The sequence below is a fragment of the Copadichromis virginalis genome, linkage group LG22 (assembly GCF_057382275.1).
Source record: "Copadichromis virginalis isolate Kocher_CV1m ecotype Utaka linkage group LG22, C_Virginalis_male_GT1.1, whole genome shotgun sequence".
NCBI lineage: Eukaryota > Metazoa > Chordata > Actinopteri > Cichliformes > Cichlidae > Copadichromis > Copadichromis virginalis.
Window position 1 is genome coordinate 37,407,833 of NC_140638.1, and position 27,235 is coordinate 37,435,067.

Genomic DNA, 27,235 nt, shown 5'->3' on the forward strand with positions numbered 1-27,235 from the left:
TAAGCTGATTGTTCAAACATGAAGCTCTTTGACGTTGTATAAAAACTGAAACGACACTTTACAGCTGACTGTGATGTTTTAAATGGAGCTGGTTCCTCGAGGCGCGTCCGACAGCATGAGGGGAAACTTGGTTTTGTCATATTTTCTTTGTTTTGTTAAGGGTGTATCCATCCCATGATACAGACACATACAGTTTAAACGATGTTTAATGTTAATCAAAACTTCTAAGATCCAGGTTGAATAAAACAGCATTAGGTGTGTGATTTCACTCTGCTCCACACACCTGCGTGCTCCAATCAGAGACACCAGAGGAACAGGTGATGAATGTGATGGGGAATGATAGGTTTGTAGCATAAACCTATTCGCTGGAACGTTAAGGACAATCTGCTACGCAGCAAAAAGCAAGACTCAAGGCACCAAAGTTCTCTGGTTCACTCATGCATGAGGGAGATCTGGCTGGAGCCAAGTGTCGTCCCACCACTTGACCTCCGTCAGACTCTCAGCCAGACTCCCCAGAGCACTCCTTTTATTGTGGTGACATGAATATGCATTGGGTCATTAACATATAACATCTTACATAGGTATACATGTGAACAAAGAATACTGTGTGTGTGAGGTCAAGATGTGACCCTGTGAAGACTCCCCAAAGCTGGTGCCAGGAGTCTAACAGGTCCATCTAAACAAAAGGCTCTTACACTCAAACAGATATACATGTGTTTGCTATACCATATATCAAGAAAAGATAAAACCTCTCCTAGGGGGTGTGATCTATGCCAGAACACACTCTGTAGAGGAGTGAACGCACTCCCCTCTTCATGCTACACAGAGTTGTTACAGACCTCCTAGGATGAGACATTCTTTCAATCTACAATTGATTATACACTTCTAAGCATATATGAGTAAATGTTTCTAAGCATAAATGACAATCAACAATACAAAACCTAACATTCCCCCCTTTATTGACCTTTATGCTAGAAAAGTTTCCAGTTATGAATACCTCATGTCTGACAGTTTCAATGCCAACATTGTTATACTCAGCATACGTCAAATCACCCTAAATCACTGTAAAAGTACAGAGTTTAACAAAGGTATTAGCGGATATCCCATTCCCCATTGATCTCATCTCATGGCAAACTGCATCCTACAAACAAACAAAGAAATTGTTAATTTAATAGTGAAAATAAGAAGATAACATTTTCAAAAACATCCCATCTTGGTGATGCTTCCTCCGGGTGTGCAATCACATGTCTCTCTGCAGAGTGGTTTGAGTTCTGCAGGGTGTCATAAATGTCTCTTCCAGTTGTTTCCATCACTGTCCATAGGACCAGAGTCCAAATGTATGTAGAATAGACATTCAAACATACCAGTTAGTTTTGTTGTTTGTCAACATGGGTCTCAGCTATTTCCAAAGCTGCAGACCTCATAGGAAACTGCTGTTATCACCACCATAGCTTCTGGTTCCTGTGCTTTTCACAGAATCATGATGTCATCCTTAGACTCCTTCCAACGCTGCTGAAGGTTTAAGGCAGAGCACGTCGTACACCTTAGTTGTCTTCCTCAGCGTCAACATTGAATCTTTCATTGTATTTAAAATCTTGCTGTGGGAAGTCTCCTCTTGATCTCCTGGAAGCTCAGTAGCACAGCTCTCTGTGTGATGTCTGCTGTGCTGAAGATGATCTCTGATCCTCCTGAAGTCTCTCTCCTGGCCTCAGCTCCCATCTTGTGGACGATCCTCTCAGGCACTCCTTTTCGTCATGGATAGTCCTGATTTTGGGCCTGCTGGATCTGTCTCAAAACATTCAGGGCGTCAGTCATGTTTGATGAATGTGCGTCTTCTTTATGTAAATGCAGCATGTGTTGTTGAAGAGGACACAAAGTCCCCTTTCTCTGCTAATATCATAGAGTAGTTCTTCCCTGAGAGTTGGTCCAGGAACATATATAGTGTGGGGTATGTTGCCGTGCTGGGTAGATGGGAACAGACATAATAGTCTGTATTTGCCGATTCTGCTTTTGTTCTGTCGTGGATATAACGGTACCAGGCATTATTCATCCATGGAGGGATGTGGTCTTGCATCATGTCTCTTAGGTGAGAGTTGTCATGTGTCCATCCTCTCTGCCTTCCTCCTGGTTCAGCTGATTCCGGCACCAGCTGGGGTCCTGTAAAGGTAAGCGTCGTAGTCAAGGTAACCAAGAGGGTCCACCTTCCCATGGTTGCACACAGGTGCGTCACGCCTCGCACTTGGTTGCCCTAGAGTTGATCAGAGGCTGGAGGTTGAAGTGCGAGCTTACCCTACGGGGGCTCAATCAGCACTCCCCCCTCACCACTGAAACAACCAAGTGTGAGATTTCTCTATTGTGCTGTCTTGGGGGTGCCGGGGTTTCCTGGGACCTCGACCTCTTTGCAGTGGCTCTGATAAATCCAGGAGGGTCTCTCGCTATTTTGCAGGCAGTTGAAATGGTCCTTGCTGTGGCTCCAAGGTCTGATCTCATGATGGGCCCCAACCAGCTTGACCTTTGACCTCAACCACTGCCTGGGCTGTCCGCTATGCCTGGAATGTTTCTCGCGTCTCACTGCTGCACCTGTATTTCAGAAAAACTTCTATTTGGAGAGCACGTCAACAATCATCAAACCACATTCTTTAGTTCAGTGAACTTCACTTATAGGCCATCAAAGCCTCATCTGAACATGTAAATAAACGGTTAATCACACAACTCACTGCAACAATAATAGTAAACATTGTTTAGTGTTAATTCTGGACCCCACCACTTGACGCATGGACACTCTCATGCGTCAACTCATCAAACTCAGATTCCTGTCTGAAAGAAAAAGGGTAGCCAGATCATGTCCCAGGCAACAGCAGGGCATCTCCTCCCCTGGAGCAGCACCACCCTGGACCTATAATCCTGCAATAAAAATGTTAGTGTGTTTTGCATATTAAAAGTCACAAGGGGAAATCAAATAAGGAACAATACACAAAAAGACATGAATACTAAGACTGCTGGGCCAACATGGCCCAGGATCATGACATCACCCCCCCCCCCCCCCAAGGGCCGGCTCCCGACAGCCCAAACCCGAGAACCAAAACACAAGACAAACAGAACAACCCACCCAGGGCGGGAGGCGGGGGACCCGGACGGAGGGAACAAAACCAAACAAAGACGAGGAGCATGAACCAAAACTGAGCCCACAAAGACACAAAAACAGTTCAAAACAGGGAGGCAAATGTCCAAAGAGGTCAGAAGGTCAACCTGGGGGGCGACAGCACAAAAGTTCACAATTCAGCTGTTCCGGGGCCGGAAAAAGTGGCAGTGGCCGGCAGAACAGATCCGGAGGCCGGCCGCGTGGAAGACGGCGGCGGCTACAGAGCGGGTCCGGAGGCCGGCCGCGTGGAAGACGGCGGCAGCTACAGAGCGGGTCCGGAGGCCGGCCGCGTGGAAGACGGCGGCAGCTACAGAGCGGGTCCGGAGGCCGGCCGCGTGGAAGACGGCAGCGGCTACAGAGCGGGTCCGGAGGCCGGCCGCGTGGTTCTCTCCCGTGCACGAGTAACATGAAGAAGTTTGCCTACTTGTGTCTTGCTTGCAGTGTAATTATATTGTCTTAACGTTCCAGCGAATAGGTTTATGCTACAAACCTAACATTAATTGGTCCTTCGATGCCGGCTCCCTGGGATCGCATTCACCGAGGGGGGGGGAGAGGCACGCTGAAAGACTGACGTCAGCCAGGAAGTTCCTGTGGATTCGCTGTCTGTCTTTCTCCTCGATGAATGGCGATCGGCGGTATTCAGGCTGATATTACACGCTAAGCAACGCCAAGTAAGTTTAAAGAGGCCGACTCTATAACCGTGTCGTTGTGCAGTCTCCGCCATTTTGTGAGGCGTTGAGAAGTTCGCTGCTTTGTGGAGCGATAACTGGGTTAGTGTCCCGAAAAAGAAGTTTTGGTTAAATCGCCCAAGGGTCCCAAGCGTCCGGTGAGTGTCCGGTTTTGAAATCGCCCTGGGTGTGTGTCCCGAGCGTCCCTTCATTGGGTTTTGTCGCGCGAGTGGGTGAGCGTCCCACAACTGGGTCAGGGTCCCGAGCGGTCCGGTGTGAGTCCGGAGTAGGCCTATTTTGTGTTGTTGTCATTGTTGTTGTCGTCGTCGTCGTTTTTGTTGTTGTTGTTGTGTGAGTGTGTGCGGAGCAGAACACGTGGTCTGTAACACCGACTGTTGTTGTTATCATGGGTTTCTAAGCAACCAAGAGTGAGTTAGAGGGAGAAAGACGTTTGTGCTGGACTTTGCTCCTGGCAGCACAAAGTATTTATGTATAAAAGAGAGAGAGCGAAGGCTCCACAGCTGCGTGGGTGCACGCGAATGCGGTCGCGCGGGTTTCACACGGACCTGAGCCGTGCGGTTAATCGCAGGTTTATAAATGGAAGAGATTCAAATGTTAGAAGTTTTCAGAAAACACACCAGCCTTGAAGAGTGTGTGGAAAAGGCCAGCCCACATCAGCAGCTGTGCTCTGGTGGGTGGCTTTCCCCCCACCCCTTCCTGACACAAAATGTTAACAGCCTGTGTGCCAAACCATTGAGGTGGATAGTTGTTAAAAGTAACCTACATTAAGCTTGTGGTTGCTTAAATTCAGTACAATGACATGTGAGGAGAAGTGATATAGGTAAATATTTAAACTAATGAAGTGCATAGAGGCACTTGACCTTTGTGGAAGACGGTCGTCTTATTATGAACCATTGTTGAGATGTAGAGCACACCTGTGAAAACAACTAATATGCTCAACCCTGTATGAAACATCTAAAAATACATGATGGAGAAGCTGTGTTGAATATGAAAGTGTAAGACTTTGCCACTGTGGGCAGAGCATGCAACTACTGTGTGATGTCGCGTTGCAGTTTTGTTTTTGTTTTTTGAGCTGATGAGCAGGCTACACATTATCAGATCAAGAGCTGTCTGAGAACTACTCAAAGAGAGGGAAACAGAGAGTGTGCAGCGTTTCCATGAGCAGTTTTTCTGCACCCTGACTCGTGTGTGTGTAGCATCAGCATCATGTTTTTGTTTATTTGTTTGTTGGATTAAAAATAATTAAATAAACTGGTGATCATGCCTATGGATCACCATAGCACATATCTCCAGCCATATGGTTTATTTATGCAGATGAAAAAGTGAGTGTGAATGTGTCTGACATCACAGTGTTTTTGTGCACTGTGCAAAAGTGATTGCCTCTGATTGTGAGTGAGAGCGGTGATTTTGCAGACCACCAGCTATTGTGAAGAAAAAAAAAAAAGAGTGAAAAGGAGACAAATTACTACATTGTAGACGAAGAAAAATAATCATAGGAAAAAGGTTTTGTGTTGATCAGCCGAAAAACAACTACAATGTCATTTTCTGCTTTTAAGAAAGGATTGTTCACACAAACACAGACAGAGAGAGAGAGAGAGAGATGTGTGTTGATTAAGCAGTGATGATAATAATGAACATGTTTTAGTTTGTCACTTTCAGGTGAAAAGCAGACCTGAATCAATTTTCCACATGCAGCAGTCGGAAGAAAGTTATAGTTTAACATCATTGGAAACATGCAGGCCAAGTTTCTGGCTGACTTATTTACAGTGCCATGTGTTTCTCAACCTCACAAGCGAGCTCACTCCTCCCTGAAGATAAGAAATGCAGCTCCAAAGCAATAACATGATAAAGAGACAGCAGCAAGTCCTGAGCACAAAAAGTCCCAGCAAAGCAGCAGCAATGTGGATAAACAGCAGCAGAAGAAGAAAGCAAACCCATCTTCCTGTCTGATTGGTTGAATTTCACGGAGGGGCGAGCAAGATGGCAGCGTGAAGAGGAGTTTTTGTTTGAGTTCTCAGCACGAGACACTTATTTGACGTCTTTCTGGCCTTCGGGACTTTTTTGGAGATCAGCGCGCTAAACTTGCTGGATCTGAGGCCAGGGTCTGCGGCGGCAGCATGTTGAAATGCTCAAAAAGGACTGAGTGACTCGGGCAAGCCACATGCGGCTAGCGACATGAAAGAAATGGACCCTTCATGATGCGTTCAACGTGCCAGCGCTGTGGTGGGAAAGGCTCCATCATAAACACGCCCTGCGCCGAGGTTCAGGCCAAAAAGAAGAAGACGATGACTTCCAAGCCCAAGAAGGTCGGCCTCAGCGTGGGCGAGCTGATTGTGAAAGCCGTGGCCGCTTCCAAGGAGCGCAACGGCCTGTCTGTGGCCGCTCTCAAGAAGGCTCTGGCTGCCGGAGGCTACGATGTGGACAAGAACAAGGCCCGTGTCAAGACCGCCATCAAGAGCCTGGTGGCGAAGGGCACTCTGGTGCAGACCAAGGGCACCAGGACCTCCGGATCCTTCAAGATGAACAAGGCTACTGAGAGCAAAGCCAAGAAGCCCGCCGCAGCCAAAGTCAAGAAGCCGGCAGCAGCTGCTAAGAAGTCGCCCAAGAAGGCAGCAGCAGCACTTCAGCTACTAGACAGGACAAAGCTGAAGGAGAACTGCCGGGACTGTTGAAGTGGGAGAGGACAAAAGAGTGAGAGGACAACAGAGTGAGAAGACTAGGTGAGAACACATAGGAATTATTTAATGTGGGAAATCAAAATTTGGGTTAGCAAACCTGGGGAAAAGAAAACTGACTGCTTAAGTTGGAAAATTGAGACGGAGTCTGAAACATTGCGAAAATAGAAACATATACAAAATCACACACACACACAAGCAGAACATGCATTAACCCTACTAACAATTCCAAACACAAAATGACTCATGAAGACTCATAGCACATTAGTTAAGAAATGATTAAATAATAGCAGAGAAGTGTGTAGGAAAGGCAGCTTTAAGAACATGCTCTGCTGGAGATGCAGCTCCACAGACATGCATTAGACCTGCCTAATAACACAAACACATGTAATGAAAATTAGCTTGTTATCTTTCATCAGTGTTACAATAGTGTCAATTTAGCAGACACTTGTTATCAAATGCTGAATTTATCCTAAAGAAAAAAATTGACTCTCCAAGTTGCAGGACAACAATTTAACTTTTGTGGGAAAAAAAAAAAAAAAATCCTGGTTTGATAAATCAGTGATCAGACAATAAATTTAGTGTTAAAATGGTAAATTGGGAGAAGCTTCCTGCTTGATTGAGGCAGCATAAGTAATTTACTGTATGAGGGAAATTGTCTTTTGTGATACTATTTTGAACATGCTTTTCTGTCGTCCTGTCAACTTAGTGGGTTAATAGCTGATATGCAAATTAGTTGATCGGTTTTAGATTAATGAAAGGTGACTGAATTCTAGTACGAGTGAATGAGATGTGTTGGAGTTTGTTGTGTGTTGAGTGGAGACTCTAAAACACTGAGTTTCCTGTTTTGATGTGCGAGTGAATCCTGTATTTAGATACACAACTCTGAATACATCAGAACAAACGTCTTTTGTGAAGTGCATGACAGCATGTCACATGTTTTATGATGAAGGGAAAAAGGAAAAATTGAATAAAATAGATCTGTGGCTTAAATGAGTGAAGAGCACAGACCTGGTGATTAAACTCATAAGTTAAAGAAGACATTAGGCTTATGTTGTGTGTTGTGCAGTTGATGGTTGGTTTGGAGTGAATCTAGCTGATGATTCTTCTCCTGTTGTGAAGATGATGAGGAGTTTGTGTCATGACTTAACAAGGCCTTTTTATTTTGATACTTTCACAGTGCACTGAGAGTTTGGTTTGATAATCTTTGTTATTTTTTATTTTTCATTTTTGAACAAGCACTGATTTTTGCTTGTGAATTTCTTTTTATTATTGTTGCAGTGATTTGTGTGATTAGCCGTTTTATTTACAAATATTAAACCTATGCAAGTGGTGCACCCATGTTCAGATGAGGCTTTGATGGCCTATAAGTGAAGTTCACTGAACTAAAGAATGTGGTTTGATGATTGTTGACATACTCTCCAAATAGTTTGTCTTCCTAGCAAGGAAATACAGGTGCAGCAGTAATCTCCTGAGAAATCTTCAGAGGCCCAGTGAGAAGCGCATAGCTGACAGGACCAGGCAGTGGTTGAGGTCAAAGATCAAGCTGATTGGGGCCCATCATGAAATCAGACCTTGGAGCCACAGCAAGGACCATGAAACTGCCTGCAAAATAGAGGAGAGGATCGTCCACAAGATGGGAGAGAGGCTTCAGGAGGATCAGAGATCATCTTCAGCACAGCAGACATGCTACTGAGCTTCCAGGAAATCAAGAGGAGACTTCCCACAGCAAGATTTTAAATACAATGAAAGATTCAATATTGACGCTGAGGAAGACGACTAAGGTGTACGACGTGCTCTGCCTTAAACCTTCAGCAGCGTTGGAACATAAACACTCAGGGGATGAGGAGCGTGCCAAGCTCCATCGACAGCGTAGAAGGAGTTCGAGGATGACATCATGATTCTGTGAAAAGCACAGGAACCAGAAGCTATGGTGGTGATGACAGCAGTTTCCTATGAACATCACCTAACGCTGTGCCACTGTACTGTGCATACGATGACACTCTGAAGGCTGCTGGGATCATAATAGCAGTAAGACAACCCTTCACCCTTTCCACAGAGGTGTTTTCTGCAGAGTATGGACAATGAAGGACAAGGAAGGAGTCATAAATATCCCCCTCACAGGACGAAGGCCTGAAGTGAGGTAATGGGAGGCCATAAAACTAGAGTGCTGAGAGGTCTGCAGCTTTGGAAATAGCTGAGAACCATGTTGACAAACAACAAAACCAACTGGTATGTTTGAATGTTTATTCTACATACATTTGGACTCTGGTCCTATGGACAACGATGGAAACAACTGGAAGAGACATTCATGACGCCCTGCAGAACTCAAACCACTCTGCAGAGAGGCATGTGATGTGCACACCTGGAGGAAGCACCACCAAGCTGAGATGTTTTTGGAAATGTTATCTTCTTATTTTCACTATTAAATTAACAATTTGTTTGTTTGTTTGTAGGATGCAGTTTGCCATGAGATGAGATCAATGATGAATGGGATAACTGCTAATACATTTGTTGTACTGTGTACCTTTTCAGTAATTTAGGGTGATTTGACATATGCTGAGTATAAAAATGTTTGCATTGAAACTGTCTGACATGAGGTATTCATACCTGGGAACTTTTCAGGCATAAAGGTCAAAAAGGGGGGAAATGTTAGATTTGTATTGTTGATTGTCATTTATGCTTAGAAATATTTACTTATATATGCTTAGAGTTTTGTAATTAGTTGTAGATTGGTAGAGGTTTTGATCCTTGATAGTCTGCAAACTTTGTGTGTATTAGACAGCACTTTGGGAGCATGAGAGGTCATACCGTGTCTTATTATTTTATGGTAGGATTAACGTAGTTGCGTCTGTTCTAGTCTAAGTGCTCTTTGTTTAGATGAACTGCAGGACTTCCTCACCGTGTTATCTAGGATGAACCATCTAGGGTGAGGGGGAGGCTACCCTCTTCCTGACCAAGGATGTTTGACCCTTTGATCAGCAGTCCACACACACACACACACACACACACACACACACACACACACACACACACACACACAGGCAAGGTACTCTTTGTGTATGTAGACGTCATATGTTAATGAACTTATGCATATTCATGTAACCTCAATAAAAGGACAGTGTATGGGAGAACGGACGAGAGCTACTGGGGTCAAGCGAAGGAACGGTGCCTGTCCGGTTCTCTCCCGTGCACGAGTAACATGAAGAAGTTTGCCTACTTGTGTCTTGCTTGCAGTGTAATTATATTGTCTTAACGTTCCAGCGAATAGGTTTATGCTACAAACCTAACATAGGCAACGGCGGCAATGACGTAGAGACAGGTCAGGGGGCCGACCGTGCGGAAGGCAACGGCGGCGACTCAGGCGAAGGCGGTCTTGGGGCCGACCACGACGGCGATGACGTCTGGCTAGAGGCCCAGAAACTGGCCGACGATGCTGAGGTACCGGATGTACTTTGGACGGGGGTGTAACAACCAGGCGTGGAGGATGAAGGCTCGGAGGCCGGACCAGGCGTGGCAGAAGCAGAGGCTGCGGCTGGACCAGACGACGCAGAAGTAGATGGTGGCTGGACGGGCTCCCCGGGCCCTCCAGCTGACGTGGCTCGAGGCTGAACGGGCCCCTCGGACCCTCCAGCGGAGACAGGAGGCTGAATGGGCCCCTCGGACCCTCCAGCGGAGACAGGAGGCTGAACGGGCCCCTCGGACCCTCCAGCCGACGTGGCGTGAGGCTGAACGGGCCCCTCGGACCCTCCAGCCGACGTGGCGTGAGGCTGAACGGGCCACTCGGACCCTCCAGCGGAGACAGGAGGCTGAACGGGCCCCTCGGACCCTCCAGCCGACGTGGCGTGAGGCTGAACGGGCCACTCGGACCCTCCAGCGGAGACAGGAGGCTGAACGGGCCCCTCGGACCCTCCAGCTGACGTGGCGTGAGGCTGAACGGGCCCCTCGGACCCTCCAGCGGAGACAGGTGGCTGAACGGGCCTCTCGGACCCTCCAGCTGACGTGGCGTGAGGCTGGACGGGACCCTCGGACCCTCCAGCTGATGTGGCGTGAAGTGGTGTGCCTGCTGCAGGGTGCTGGAGTGGCACACCCAGGCATTCAGCTACAGATGCAGGATGAGCAGTTATGGAGACCCCTGGCGAAACAGAGAGCTGAGCAGGGGGCTGAGCCGTTACCCTGGCAGAAGAAAGATGCCGCTGACTCTCTGGGGAATTTAATGTAACATCACACGGTTCATTTCCCACCAGATCACCCCTGAAAACATTATTCATTTGGTCACCGTCTGGTTCAGAACCCAGAACAGACATGTCCATGGCAGTCTGGGAGAAAGTGGTGTCGCAGCCAAGTACTAGGTGTGTGTTCCTTTCAGAGGTCTGCCTGTCATTGTCCAAATTCATATTCTCGTTTTCCTTCACAAACATAAAGTCAGAGTCTTTATTCTCAGTATTTGGTTCTTTTAACTCAGAAGCAGAAAAACACAAACTCAGATTGGCTGCCTCACCCTCACCAGAATTACATTGATTAATCTTGAACACACAGGCAGCATCTACCCCATAATATTGCCCAGAGTCAGTAACAGTCTCTGCACCATCTCTAGCGGAAATCTCGCCATTCCTAGCAAGCAAGTTAACTGTTATGGACAAACCCTGTTCGAAAAGTGGACCCCCAAGGCTCTCAGCACAGTTTATTTCCTCTGTCACAGGAAGACAACGTGACGTTTCTTCAGTGTCCACCTGTGACAGGGTTTCAGTCACCAAAGGGGCTAGTTCGACCACATGAGCTGCATTTATAACTGAACCGTTCCTAGAAACATGATTAATCAGTTCACGGCTAGGTTCCTGGACATCCATTAAGTCGGCACAACTGGTCAAACAAGACACATACACGCTCATTTTGCAGTCATGTGGTGGACTTGTAACCTCATCGGTGTCTGTGCTTACACACACAGTAGTTACACTTCCTTCTGATGGGACGGCTGGCACTAGGTTAACGGCAAGAGTCTGAATAAACTCTTCTGTGATTGGTTTGACAGAGCCATTAGCTTTAGCAGTGACCACATTAGTCACAAACAAATCAAAAGTGATGCTGTCAGAGGGGATTGAAGCCTCATTATGCTCTGACTGACAGGAATCATGCGGCTCGGCCTGGTATTTCGCAGTCTCAGGCCTGCATTCCCCAGCTAGCCCCCCCACCAGAAGCTGACTTAGACAGAGACTCTGAGTCCTCTATGAATGGAGGTGCCGCTAACACAGTGTCTAATAGAGCTGTGGCTGCCAGTGGTGGTGCAGACTGTGAGCTTACTATATCAGTAGTACTCCCAACCAACACCCCATCCTGAAATGATTTAGAAGAATCAAAAGAACATGGTTCCAAATTTACGCAAACTGACGGTAAAACATGACCATTAGAGACAGTATCGGAGGCCCAGATCTCAGCTTCAGCATTCCCTGCACCCTGAGGGGTGCTGGAGCTACATGGTTCAGACATGTGTGCCCCATCTTCTTCCGGGGGGCACAATTCACTCTTAGAGTTCAGAGCATAGACCACATTGCCATTACTGTTCTCTTGACCTGGAACACAAAACTCAGGTGAATTGTGCTTGTTGAGTACAGGAGTGAGAGCATCACTCAGAGATCGCTTTGAATTGTTCTCCTCTGGTTTACACAATTCATAACAAGTAGATGAGTCACAAGATGGATGAGCTAAGGAACAGTCAAGTTGATCACCGGGTACAGACAGGGTGTCATTATTAAAGTCACACCGCTCATGACCAGAGGTTATATCACCACCCTTCACACCAAACATGAGTTCGTGATCAATACTTTCATCGTTTAGCAAGAGAATGGGTGGTGTTGAGGAGCACTGGGTCGCTATCGCTCCTCCAGCACATGTAGAAATTGTCTTTATCTCTGGAGCGTCTGCGAACCCTTCATGACAGTCACATTCCAGCAACTCAGGAAGACTTTGAGGCGAAAGATTGTCACTAACCTCTATTATTAACGGAGTCCGAGAGGAAACGAGAGTTCCACCAACCTCCAGCTGCTGCATGGTGCTGCGGCGACGTGGATGTCGCCTCTTCCTTGAGGAAACCACTGAGGCTGAAGCATTGGCTGTTGGGGAAGTGAGGGGTGGCAGACCCTGGCAGCTCCGAGGGCCCCCGAGAGCCAGGCGTGTTCCCCGAAAGATGTGCTGACAATCGGGGGTGAGCCACGGCATTCCCCGGAGCTCCTCCTCTACGTGGGTGCAAGCTGCTTGCTGCCGCTCACAGAGGCCGGCCTCCATGATTTCCGTAGTAGCTCTTTCTGAACAACTAAACACAGTTCTGTCGGCTTTGGAGCACAATTCCGCTATAGTTTCCGGCCCCGGCAAATCAATGCTCATCTCCCTCTTCTCCATAGAAGGATCGTGAGGCACAAAAACACAGTCACTCACCGGAGTTAGCGCGGTGCAACAGCGGCGCCGGCGCCGCTTCTTTCTGGTAGCTGGTGCCATGGACGCTGATGCCACCAAAGCAGAGGGTGACGTAGCGGCAATCTCATCCTCTGCCCATATCCTCGCTAAAGGCGAGGCAGGGGAAGTGAAGTCCGAGCGGGGTGGAGAGGGCGAGCGGCTGGTAGGCGATGCAACAGGTGTGAGTTCCTCCTCCAGAATGAGCCAGGGCTTCCACCGGAGCTCGTCCTCCCGATAAGCCCGTAACACCTGCTGCCGCTCTTCCTCACCAAAGTCTATGGCCTCCGTCATCTCTGTGCGCTGCGCCGTGTGGCCAGACCGCGGTGAAGACCCGGAAGCCGATGAGGCGCGAGCGGATGGTGTGACGGTGGTGAGCCTCACCGTTCCGACCCTAACTGCGTCTGGCTCGCGAAGCAGCGGGGAAACAGGACAACAGCAGGGCTCTGGCGGCGCAGCCCGCACACTGGGCAGCTGCGGCTGCGGACGGAGTTGGAGAGCGGTGACGAGAAAGTCAACGATCAGCGGGTGTAGTGCCTCCCATAACCAGGGAAATACAGACGCGCATACTCCCACTTGGCGGGCTAACTCCTCCCGTTCCTCCACTCCGGAACACTGCAGCCATTTGCTACATAGCGACTCCACCGTCTGGATGATCCCACTCTCTTGTGTCGCTGGGTCCGGCATGGTCGCGTCGTACTGTCACGGTCGCAGTGGCAGACCGTGTGGAGAGTGTGTTGAGGACCCAGGTGCGAACACAAGTGAGGATACGGGAGTGCACTTAAACAAAAGCGAGCCTTTTATTGTGGCTGATGATCACGAAAGAAACAAACAAGAATGAGGGCAGCACAAGAGCAGGAACTAAACAAACCTAAACTGGGAACAATCTATGCTATGGCTGGGGATACAAAAGACTGGGCATGGAAACACGGAGGGTGGGAACACAGACGACGCGACACAGACTACATGAAACACAGAGACTAAATACACAAGAGGGATGATCAGGGGAAGTGGCCACCCATGGGAGCACAGCTGACACAGATAAACATAACAAGACATGGCAGGAGTAAACAACACTGACGGGAGACTGTCAAAGTAAAACAGGAAGTACACAGAGGTGCAGACCGGAGGAGAGAGAGAGCACGGGCATAGTGGGCTGGGGAAACATGGAATGAAACACAAGGAGGGGACACGAGGGCTCTCAGATACATAGAGGGGCACACAGGGGATAAAAGTCACAAGGGGAAATCAAATAAGGAACAATACACAAAAAGACATGAATACTAAGACTGCTGGGCCAACATGGCCCAGGATCATGACAATATTAAGCCCGCAGGTTCCCCTCAGGATCCTTTTCCTCCACAATTTTTAAAATAATTTTTCCTAGTATAGAGCAGTATGTCCTTGACATTATTAACAGCAGTCTGACTTCTGGGCCCTGTTTCAGGAAGCCGGTTTAGTGGAAAAACTGAGTAAGTATACCCTGAGTTAACGAAAACTCTGGGTTTTCGGTTTCACAAAGCGAGTTCAGCTGCAGCCTGAGTGAGTCACTATGACGACACACGCCGTGAAGCTAACCTGCCCCCTAGCAGGTTTACCACAACTAACCCTGACTGTCTCCGCCCCTTTGTCGGAAACCTGACAGTAGGAAGTCTCAGACATGGCGTGTCCCTTCCTTGAAGAGCCGGTAGATATCGAAGCCCAAATTCTCCGCAGAGCTCTCCGCCGGGAGAGAGTGATTCGAGCGCGTCTGGACATCTTATCATTACCTGATGATTTCCTGTGCGAACGTTACCGTTTCTCAGCACAATCTATAATTTATTTGGATAACATCCTCAGGCCATATATTACGCATGTGACACATCGCGGACATGCTCTCAGTTCTGTACATATTATTTGTATTGCACTTCGGTTTTTTGCAAACGGGAGCTTTCTGTATAATATTGGTGACGCTGAGCACGTTTCCAAGGCTACCGTCTGTCGGGCAGTCAGGAATGTTACAGTTGCACTGAAACGTCTCCTGTACTCGTCTGTGGTGTTCCCCGGTCACAGACCCACAAGATTCATCAAAGAGGGATGCCACAAAATTGCAGGTATCAGGATGAACAAAACTTAATTTATGATGTGGTGATACTTGAACTACTACTTAAATTTTACATTTATTTTCACGGTTCCCAGGCGTGATTGGCTGTATAGATGGTACTCACATTCCAATTATTGCTCCTTCAGTAAATGAAGGAGACTATGTGAACAGGAAGTCTTTCCACAGCATTAATGTACAGGTACATAGTTCCCTGTAGCATTTCAAACTAACAAATTATTTCATCATAGTAATGGATGCTAATTTGTGTTCTCTGCACTGTGAAGATCATATATGATGCTGCCAACATTATCACAAATGTGGAAGCCAAGTGGCCAGGCTCTGTCCATGACTCACAAATATTCCGTGAATGTACACTGAGCACAAAATTTGGACATGGTGAGTTGAAAATACTTTAAAATATATAAAGACCAATTGCTTCAGGGACATTTGAACTGAAGTGTATCCTTCTGTCTTAGGAGAGTTCACTGGCTACTTGCTTGGTGATAGGGGGTATCCATGTTTACCCTATTTGCTTACCCCTTACCCTGACCCTGAACCGGGCCCACAGCAGCGATATAATCTGGCTAATTGCAGGACAAGAGCCAGAGTTGAAATGACTATCGGAATGCTTAAGGCCCGGTTCCAGTGCCTGCAAAGACTCAGGGTCACCCCAGAAAGGGCATGTGACATTATTGTGGCATGTGTGATTCTTCACAACATTGCCACAATTAGAGGAGAACACTGTCCTTCTGAACCAAACATCAGCAGTGATCCAAACCATGAACATCCTGACCCTCCCACGGACATACAAGATGGAAGCGCAGTCAGAGACACCATATGTCACAATCATTTCCTTTGACCCATCACCTCAACATGTTGAAAGAAGAATAAACAGATTTTTTGTTCAACTGGCTTTATTGGTCGCCTGTATTTCCTGTACACAAAGTATTAAAAGATGTAAACCTCATAAAGTGTCTCTGTTGCTTCCTCCTCTGTAACAGCTGTCAATGTTTCTTCATTATTTTCCTGTAGTAAAGAAATAGACAACATTGCTGTTCTACTGTAAACTCATATAATCTGTGGAGTATTACTCACAACTGCATGTTGGTCTGGCTCAACAGGAGGCTGCACCAGATGCAGTACACCATCACCATCAACTGATAGAATATGAGGTTTATACAGGTCACTTATAACTTACAAGGGACCAAATGGCAATTAACAAACATACCAAGCACCTTACACTTCATTGTCATTATGCTCTCAAAGACAACCAAGGCTGAGGGAAGGCAAAATCAGTAGGAAAATAACTTCACTACAAAATAATCCATTATGGTAAAGAGTTTATCAAATGAATGAGTAGCACTGCGAAGGTGACTGTGAAGAAAGGATGTATGCACATCATGTATTATTTTGAATTTACCCCCTATGTAGGCACTTGTGTCTTGCGGGTTATTGACTCAGAGGATGTCCCCGCAGAGATGCCTTCGGCCACAGGGCGCCCACTGTTTTGGCTGAGGGCCAACTGCTCAGCCTCTGTGAGTGGTGGTGGAGGAGGACCCCCACCTGTTTTTCGGGCCTCCGCTTTTTTTCTGTTGGCTATAACGGGTCACATTTGAGCATACAGAGTAAGCAAATATGTACTTGTAATGTGCTCAGATAATTTCAATAAGTGCTTACAGACAGAAAATTAATGTAACCTCTAACTGCAATTGATTTACATCGGACAAACAGACCAAGCACTATGGCTCATAATACAATTACACCTCACCTGTTTGGACTATATTTTTATATTTCATTTTTACTTGCTGCCAGGCACGTTTGGGGCCTGTTGGGTTGCACCTGCGCTCACATCACGTCACAAAATAAAATGTATAAAATAACAAATAAAATAACATATGATAAAATAACGTGTTAAATGGGTGGAAATCCCTAGATCAATGTTTAAATTAACACTCACGCATTGACTCTGTCGGCTATGTTTTGCCATGCATGCTCACTTTCTTTTGCAGCTGTGGCTGTGTTACTTTTTTCCGCGGAATTTGCATGTTATCGGCATATGCTGCCATCAGCATTTCGGCCTCAAGCGCTGTGAAATACATTGACCGCGCCTTCTTTCCCTCCGTCTCCATGGTGACTCGCTTAATCTGTGCTCCGCTTATCAGGGCTTTATGTATCCTCGTCCGCGCGCTTCACTTGGGGTTAAAGCAACTCCGCGTTGACTGAACTAATTGTTATCAGCCTTTCTGAAACGGAATATTCCGAGTTGGACAGTTCGGGGTTACTCAACCGTGAGTGTCGTTTTTCACTCTGAGTTTTCCAAACCGGCTTCCTGAAACAGGGCCCTGGTGTGGTTCCTGCAAATTTCAAAACCTGGCCTTGATCACACAGTTTTAGCTAATTATAGGCTTGTTTCCAAGCTGCCTTTACTTTCCAAGGTTTTAGAGAAATTGTTTTTAGTCAACTGAAAGATTTTCTAGATGATAATGGCATCTTTGAGGTTTTTCAGTCAGGTTTTAAAACCCTTCATAGCACAGAATCTGCATTATTAAGGGTTTGTGGGGTGGCTGTAGCTCAGGCGGTAGAGCAGGTCATCTACTGATTGGAAGGTTGGTGATTCAATTCCTGGCTTCTTCTAGTCTGCATGCCAAATATCCTTGGGCAAGATACTAACCCCAAATTGCAGCATCCCACAGGGCTCAATTTTAGGGCCACTGCTCTATTTACTGTATTTATTGCCTCTGGGTTCCATCTTTAGAAGGCATGGGATCTCATTTCATTGTTATGCCAAATTTATTTGCCACTCAAGCAGATGGATGGCATCTCCGTAAAACCTCTCATGACATTCCTAGATGACATTAAAACTTGGTTGGCTCTGAACATTTTTAAATTTTAATGACAAGAAAACAGAAGTGATGGTGTTTGGACCCAGTGGTCCCTGTGAGTCGTCCTCTGTGATTTGGGACGCCTGGAAGTCTATTTTAAACCTGTTGTTTGGTTTTACCACCATTCACCAGTGTGTGAATGGGTGGATGACTGGATGTGTAAAGCGCTTTGGGGTCCTTAGGGACTAGTAAAGTGCTATACAAATACAGGCCATTTACCATTTGCCATTTAAGTTGGACAGTTATTTTAAATTGGACGACCAAATTTGCTTTGCTTAGGCTGCTTCCCCCGCGACCCAGCCTCGGATAAAGCGGATGAAGATGGATGGATGGATGGACAACCAAATTAGAGCAGTGGTGAAGTCTAGTTTTTATTATTTAAGGCAACTGGCAGCAGTAAAATCTTTTCTTTCTAGGAAGCACTTTGAAACAGTGATCCATGCTTTTATTTCTTCCCGCCTGGACGACTGTAACTCACTCTATGTGGGGGTCAGTCAGTTGTTGCTCTCGGGTCTGCAGCAGGTTCAAAATGCGGCTGCACGACTCCTAACAGGAACTTGTAAAAGAGAGCATATAAGCCCTGTCTTAGCCTCACTGCACTGGCTGCCTGTGTCTTTTAGAGTTCATTTTAAAATTCTCATGTTTGTTTTTAAATGCTTTTACAATCTTGCCCCGCCTTACCTCTCTGAGCTTCTTCATCCCCACATACCCTGTCGGTCTCTCAGGTCAGCTGACCAGCTGCTCCTGGAGGTACCGAGATCCAGGAGGAAGTTCAGAGGGGACAGGGCCTTCTCTATCGTGGTTTCAAAATTATGGAATAATTTGCCCTGCACGTTAGAGAAGCCTCTTAACTGTCCACTTTTAAATCACGTCTTAAAACCACTTTTATTCTTTGGCTTTTAAACTCAGTGAGACTTAGTTTCTCTAATGAATTATTTTACTTTGTATTTTATTTGGCTTTTTATATTTATATCTTATGTCATTTTGTTATTTAGTTCCAATGTACAGAACTTTGTGTCAGCTGTGATTGTTTCAAAGTGTTTTTTAAGTAAATATGATGATGATGATGTGAACATGTGTCCACAGAGGGGAAGGAGTCAAACATCATGACTGTGAGAATCATTCATGACAAACCTTCAGATAAACTCACTGAACACTTACTTTTCTTCAGTGTCGAGGGTTCTCCTCTCAGACAAGCCTGTGATGATTTTCCACCAGGTCTCTGCAGAGGACAAACACAGCAGTGACATCATCAACATGAGAGTGATGAAGAACAGCTGAGGTCAGATCCATAATCTCAGGTGGAAACACACACTTCGGCTGTGTCCCAATTCAGGGTCTGCAGCCTTAAAGGCCACATTTTAAGGCCGATTACATCAGAAACGCGACGAAGGCTGTCCCAATTCAAAGGCTGCTCGAAATGCGTCCTTCATTGCCCTGAATTTTAAGGATGGGTCTGTGTATCCTTCGTTGCCCACCATAGCCCAGACTTCATAGCGCGGCGGTGGGTGTGGATAATTTTGCCGGACAAAAAACGTGCATGGCTGAAGCAGGGCGGCCGAAGAGTAAACTTTCAAAAGTAAGTACTGAATATTATGTCACTTATTTATGTGCAAATGTTTAATAATGAAGAACATTAAAACATTGCTGTTGGCCACATGTCGGCAAAGTTATGTGACATTAGTGATGTTTGTGGGGCAACCGTAGCTCAGGGGGTTGGGAAGCGTATCTGTAACCGGAAGGTCGCCGGTTCGATCCCCGGGCTCTCTGTCCTGGTCGTTGTGTCCTTGGGCAAGACACTTTACCCTACAGCCTACTGGTGCTGGCCAGAGGGGCCGATGGCGCGATATGGCAGCCTCGCTTCTGTCAGTCTGCCCCAGGGCAGCTGTGGCTACAACCGTAGCTGCCTCCACCAGTGTGTGAATGCGAGAGTGAATGAATAGTGGCTTTGGGTGCCTTGAAAAGCGCTATATAAATCCAATCCATTATTATTATTATGGTTTTAAAGCCTTTACTTTAAAATATACGCTGTTCAATAGTCGACCTTAATCTTACAGAGAATGTGATGATTTTGTGGATAATTAAAGTCATATATCCACAAACACATCAAGCTGAAAGTGTGGAGCCTGTGGAGACGGCTTATGGTTGAGAAATGAACATTCAATGCACGGGCGACAGATCTGGTTGACATTCCTGCTGTCAGCATGCCAATTGCACGCTCCCTCATTGCTTGTGGCATCTGTGGCATTTTGCTGTGAGACAAAACTGCACATTCCAGGGTGGCCTTTTGTTGTGGGCAGTCTGAGGTACACCTGTGCACTACTCATGATGTCAGATCAGCATCCTGATGTGGCACACCTGTGAGGTGGGATGGATTATCTCAATATAGCAGATGTGCCCACTACCACACATTTGGACTGATTTGTGACCACTGTTTGGGAGGGATGGTTATATTGTGTATCTGGAATGAATTTTAGGTCTCTACGTCCATCCCATGGGGAATGGGAGCAGTAACAAAGGTGTTGCGTTTATATTTTTGTTGAGTGTATGTAAGCTCTGCTCCAGTGTAATGCATAGGTACAACAATATGCTTTATCTTTAATATAGTTTGGTCACAAAAGACCAAAACTGAACTCTTTGAAGGCTGTAAACACACCATGTTTGGGTGGCTTCACCCCAAAAACACCACAGCAACACTGAAGTCTGGAGGCGGGAGCATCATGGGGGGGGGGCTGTTTATTCAGCGTACAGCACTGAGACATTAAACATAACTCCAGGAAGGATGAATGGAGACATTGTTGATTAGAATCTGCTGCCATCTACCAGGATGATGAAGATGAAACAAGGATGGATGTTTCAGCAAGACCATGATCACAAACACAGCCAATGGAAACGGTTGGTTTCAGAGAAATCAAGTAAAGCTGCTGGAACGGCCCAGCCAATCACCTGAGCTGAATCTGTGGGAAGGATCCACGGAGCATTCGGGATTTATAGACTGTTTGTGTGGTGAGTGGGTCAAAGTCATGAGCAATGATGGGACTGGTTTCTCCATACAGACGCTGCCATGAACTGTCATCACCAACATTTGTATAAAGTAATAAATAAATGTCCCTGTGTCACTTTGTATTATTACACAACTTCATCTGTGGTTTGATTCCTTTGCACGTCTGGATTGGAAGTGTTGTTACCGACATCTGGTGATAATTTCACATCAAAGCACCTTTAGAAATATATTTACTTAGAGAACAGCCCGCAGCCCACCGTAGTAATAGTTGAACAGACACACACACAGAGCCAGACGGTAGGTCAGACTGTCACTGGGGGCCGACTTCAGCTGGTGGAAAAGGTTCTACAACGAGGGAAAAGACCATGAAATCAATAAAAATCCTGACAAAGTACTGACAGCACTGAGCCTGTCTTCACTCTGAAACTTATATTGGACCTGACCTGAGTGTAACCTTGAGTGTGCGAGTGGTGAAGAGGCAAACATACATAATCAGAGGTTTTCTCTTGCTCCGATGTCCCACTGGAGTTGGACAGCTGAGTGTTATTCTTACAGTCAGACTTCTCCACAGCAGCATCTGGAAACAGAGACACAAACACAAATAAATAAGTCTGTCATTTAGAAACTCTGTTGTTTTCTAGATGTTAGAAGAATTAAACAAGTGCAGCTCACGTAGTCATCACTTCATGATAAAACACAGGATGCTGATCGCTCAGTGGCAAAAGCAGGATGTGACAATAAAAATAAGAACGCTGCCTGATATCCTGTTTAAGATGACGCTCTTGTGCTTTACTGAGCTGCTGTCAGATGGGATCAATATCTGTGGCCAGCACTCTAAGACATAAATGCAATTACGGCTGTAGTTTTAAGATTCAAGGCTGTCTTAGCTCGAGCTCGAGCTGCTGAGTGTGACGGGCTCAACAGTAACCAGGAAGGAAAAACTGTTTGTGAAAAGAAGCAGAGGAGCCACATCAGTACGAGTCAAACTACCACACGCTCCGAGGTCTCTGCTGCTCTGAATATCACGCTCACCGTCTCCTAACACGGGATCCACACCTCTTCTGTCAGAATCAGTTTCCTCATAAAATGAGCTGAAACCATTAAAACTCAGTCAAGTATTAGTCAACTCCGACTAGTTAATGCCTTTTAAACAGGTTACATGATTAACTCTTACCAGAAGGACAGAATTGAGTATCTCGGTGTTAAGGGGCGACTCATCGATGCGTCGATGGCGGCGAATGTGCTTCCGGGCACTGTGCACCATGTTGGAGACAGACAGTTTGGAAATGGGCACAGTTGCTGCTGGCTCGGTCAGCTTGGACAAAGCAGAGCTGATATCACTGTTTTCTACAGACGACAAACACATCCAAGAGTTTCTGTTCAATTGCTGAGGCCCGGGTCAGCACAGATGCCCAGATCTCCCAGTAAGCTACGCACGTTTCCAGAATGCAGTATGGTCACTCAACAAGTAAAGCCAGGAACCTGACCTTTGCCCTCATCTTCAGCGTATCCTCTTCCAGGAATCTCCTCTGTACACTCAGTCCTACAGCAGAGTTTAAAGAGCTCTGTCACAGCCTCACCTACAGGGAACACAAACAGTTACTGACCTGATATTTTCTTATTCAAACTTTTCATGAAGCACACGCTTCAGCACAGCGAAGCAGGACAACATCTGTGTAACATTTTCTAAATCATGGACGTGGCAACAAAAGAAAAGTCCACTTTACATCACATGTAAAGTGCTTGGGGCTGTCATGAGAGGCGGGGCACACCCTGGACAGGTCGCCAGTCTGCCGCAGGGCAAACACAGAGACAGACATTCACACCGTGGGAAATTTAGGGCCCCAATGAACCTGTCCCCACTAACTGCATGTCTTTGGACTGTGGGAGGAAGTAGGAGGCCCACACATAGAACAATGAGGAAAAAAAGACACTTTATTTGTCCTTTACTATGTTCTTTCTATCGGTAGCTTGATTACATCCGTCTTATCTGCTGCGTATCATTTGATGCATGAATTTTAGCTTAGAAATAGTTTCCTCTGTGCTTATCTTAATGACCTTGTAGTACCATATCACCCTATTAGAGCACTTCGCTCTCGCTCTGCAGGCCTACTTGTTGTTCCTAGAGTATTTAAAAGTAGAATGGGAGGCAGAGCCTTCAGTTTTCAGGCCCCTCTTCTGTGGAACCAGCTTCCAGTTTGGATTCAGGAGACAGACCCTATCTCTACTTTCAAGATTAGGCTTCAAACTTTCCTATTTGCTAAAGCATATAGTTAGGGCTGGACCAGGTGACCCTGAATCCTCCCTTAGTTATGCTGCAATAGACGCAGGCTGCCGGGGGATTCCCATGATGCATTGAGTGTTTCTTCTTCACTCACTATGTGTTAACAGACCTCTCTGCATTGAATCACATCTGTTATTAATCTCTGTCTCTCTTCCACAGCATGTCTTTATCCTGTCTTCCTTCTCTCACCCCAACCAATCACAGCAGATGGCTCCGCCCCTCCCTGAGCCTGGTTCTGCTGGAGGTTTCTTCCTATTTAAAGGGAGTTTTTCCTTCCCACTGTCCCCAAAGTGCTTGCTCATAGGGGGTCATATGATTGTTGGGTTTTTCTCTGTATCTATTATTGTACGATCTACTGTGCAATATAAAGCACCTTGAGGCGACTGTTGTTGTGATTTGGTGCTGTATAAATAAAACTGAACTGAACTGAACAGGTAAAAATATGGCGACATCAGGAGTTTCAGACGGTGAGAGAATGAATCTCGCTGCAAAAGAAATGATGTTTTAAACCCTGCATGTCAACGTCTCCCTGCACACCAAGCAAACATTAAATAAACTGTTTTATAGTCACTGTCTCGACTTGTTTCTGTAATTTGATGTCATCCATTTTTTTTATTTTGCCATTTTTATAAGAACAACAGAGCAGCTTTTTCATTTCAGTCGTTTTATTTTGACTCATGATTTTTTTCTTGACGTCGTTTTTTGTTGCTGTGATCTTTTGATGTTAAAGTCTAGTGTTGACCACAGAAAGAGACTTACTGTGATTATACTGTAATCTGTGAAAATCCTCTGTGTGCAGCTGATGGTTAAAAGAAAACATTTCAGTTCATTCAGATCATTTTTATGTTGACAATAGAAAACCATCCTGAATGGTCGGTTTGAATAAGTGCAAATTTAGATCCTATATGGTTGAAAATAACTTAAACATATCGTGATTTATTTCGTGTTTTGTGATATAGCAAAAAAATATTGTGATATTACATTTTCCTCATATCACCCAGCGCCACCATAGATGTCCATACATGACGTCTAACAATGAAGAATGACACGGGGGAAATGTATTGGACAGAAAGAAAGGTGCAAAAAGACACATTTATGAGTAATTACAGAGCAATCCTGCCACTTAGTGCAAATTAATATCAGCCGGTTCAGTCCCAACTATGGCCTCATTAGCCAGGTTTCACACAAGAAGCGTCTCATGATGGGTAAAACCAACAAGCTCTCTCAAGACCTTTGCACACTTAAGACTGATGGCATCGGCTACAGAAGAACTTCTAAGTTACTGAAGGTTCCAGTGAGCACTGTTGGGGCCATAAACCTGGCGTTGCCCCTGCAGGGTTTTTATTTATTTACGATAAACCAGCCACGACCAAGCGCTCCCCACACGATTTCAGACAGACGAGTGAAAAGACTTATCAGAAGAACGACCTGGAACCAGCAGGTACAATCGTTCCACAGGAAACAACAACATGACCTGCATCACACACACGACTCCTAAAAGCCACTGGCAGGGTTTCTGGATGTCAGCCACTTGCTGACATGTATTTAAAAAAATTTTAATAATTTCTTAATAATAATATTACATTTTTCTATTTGTGTATTAATGACATGACATGTACTGCCTACCTGGAGGCTGCTGTGGCCATGAATACTGCTGCCAGTCTTGGAGCACGTAGGTGAAGCGAATGGCGATGTTGACTGGAGGCAGAGGGAACAGGGAACAACCCTGATGACAACAGGAAGACATCAGCTCATGTTTATGGTAACAAGCTGCAGCATTAATCTCTCTGTACAGGCGTGGATTACACCTCGTCATTGTCGGCTGTTTCTGGGAACATACTGAACACATTTAACCCTCATGTGTGGATGATGACAACATCAATCAGGATTTTTATTCTTCTTTAGGAATGAATATAAGATTTTTGAACTTCATTTTTTAAATGTCCACTTAGGTGGACAACATCGGTTTTGACTTATGAAGGGTATGGAGACATCAGTGTGTAGTGTTTCTGTGCAAGTTTACCATCAACACCAACACAAATACAAGAAAACAGCCTTTGAATAGCTGCAGACCACTGTGCATGAAAGGGTTAAACAACGTGATGTCTGGGAATCCATTGTGTTTCCAGGAATAGGAATAAACAAAGTTCAAACAAACTGATCATTAAACCGACATCCACTTCCTAACAGTCTTTATTTTATTCACAAATTAACTCCACAAAAATCCAGAAACCGAATTTACACAGAATTAGACGTCTTCTTCTTCCTCTTCTGTTTTCCCAATGTTCACATAACTAAGCAGTGTGCTGTACTGTTATCAACCTGCTCTTTGACGAACTATTACAAGAATATATTCTTATTATAAGATAAGATGTTTGTGTTATTTTCAAGTTGAATACAGTTTTTGTGTGACTGTCAGAGCACAGCAGGAGGAGGAGGAGGAGGAGAGACTGTACATGAGCAGGAAAAACCAGATGAATAAATGTTTTAGAAAATACATTTACATGCACTTCGTGGATGCTTTTATGATTATTAGTTGCATTTAACAGGATTCACATCGTCCTAAAATCGTCTGGAACAGGATGCTGAGGTGATACTTGTAGAACATGGGTACATGACGCTCTGTGGCTGCACAATTTTAATTTTTCTTTATTAAAAACAAACAAACAACCTTGAAATATGATCCATATAAAGATGTTTGTTCCAGAGCACTTACTATCTTAGATTTGAAGATGTCGAGCAGGCCGGACAGGTGGTTGTACTGCACGGGCGCTCGACGCAGGTGAACGATCTCAAAGTCGGTGCGCACGCCTGGTCCTTTGCACTCTCCGGCATACATCCGCCTCCACTTCTGCTGGATCTGCACAAACATCGGTACCTGACTGAACACAAGATAAACAGCAGAAGGCATTACTAGCAGGATCTCTGGTACACGCCCGACATCCAGCTTCAGTTTCTCTCAACCAGCAACAATCCAGCTAAACTAAACAGTCCGACTGAAACACAGAGCAACAAGCTGCAGAACTGCATTGTACTGGCATGTATGTCAGCACTGTCACTGCACGGACCACTGAGTGCTACACAGACTGGTTTTAATATGTTGTGTTCATTGGCGTAATCTGGGGCTGCAGCAATTCATCACTTCTAAAAAAATCCTCCAAACCCATTCTTTGCTGCGATGCAGCGATGCAGCGATGCAGCGATGCAGCGTGCTCTGTGGCACAGACTTGTTCAACGATGTAAACGTGTGTGAGGGATAGGTCAGTAGGTAGAGTGGCTGCCCCGGGATCAGAAGGTTGGGGGTTTGAATCAAGTGAAAAGCTAAGCTGAGGTACCCCTGAGCAAGGTCCCTACACGTCTGCTACCCACCAGCTCGATAGCTAGCCGGGAGCTCGAGGGTCACTGAAGCCGCAGAGAACGGCACAACTCCCGGCACATCATATTCAGATCACCGCAGACTTTCGCTACTCAGGTTAAACGTGATATATAAGTCACTTAGACAACCTAAAAATGTTATTGTTGGACTTTTTTCAGTGTTTTATTTGTTCGTGAGTAAATCGGTTTGGCTGAGATTAAAGTTATTAGATTAGATAAAATAAAACTTTATTAATCCCCCAGGTGGGTTCCTCCTTGGTTTTCACACAGCTGAATAAACGTCAAACAGAAAACTGATTAAACAGAAGTGTGAGATGGTCGAGAGTTTACTCCAGTGTCCTGTTATATTTTAGACAGCAAGGAGCAGACGGCCGAGTTTATTAAACTCCACCGAGACAGCAGTGACGCTAATCCGAAGGCGAGACCGTCCAATTTAACAGCCGTTTACTTCCGGCCTACCCGACCTTCTCAGGACCCGGCCCACATAGACCGCGAAGGCCGGGTCCTCAGGAGGATGCAGCCCATGAATTTGGACACGACCACTGACATGTTACAAAACAAACTCACATCGCTATCAGCAGCCATGTTGTTGCCTTTGGCTGCCTGATCGGTTCAGGAAATTAGGATGTTTTTCTACGCATGTGCGAAAAGGTG

General features: G+C 45.8%; 1 protein-coding gene and 1 pseudogene across 1 annotated transcript; one reads left to right on the forward strand and one right to left on the reverse strand.

The window, feature by feature from the left end:
* Positions 1-1,001: 1,001 nt before the first annotated feature.
* Positions 1,002-26,339, reverse strand: LOC146683856 (rab3 GTPase-activating protein catalytic subunit-like). The gene is made up of 8 exons (XM_085446792.1): positions 25,923-26,339; positions 24,833-24,932; positions 22,410-22,502; positions 22,097-22,269; positions 21,411-21,499; positions 21,157-21,267; positions 19,080-19,140; positions 1,002-2,904 (listed from the first exon to the last, which is right to left on the reverse strand). Exons 1-6 carry the CDS (start codon positions 26,115-26,117, stop codon positions 21,249-21,251), a joined length of 669 nt encoding a protein of 222 aa, XP_085302918.1. The 5' UTR covers positions 26,118-26,339; the 3' UTR covers positions 1,002-2,904; positions 19,080-19,140; positions 21,157-21,248.
* Positions 5,294-7,700, forward strand: LOC146683857 (histone H1 pseudogene; annotated as a pseudogene).
* Positions 26,340-27,235: the final 896 nt, after the last annotated feature.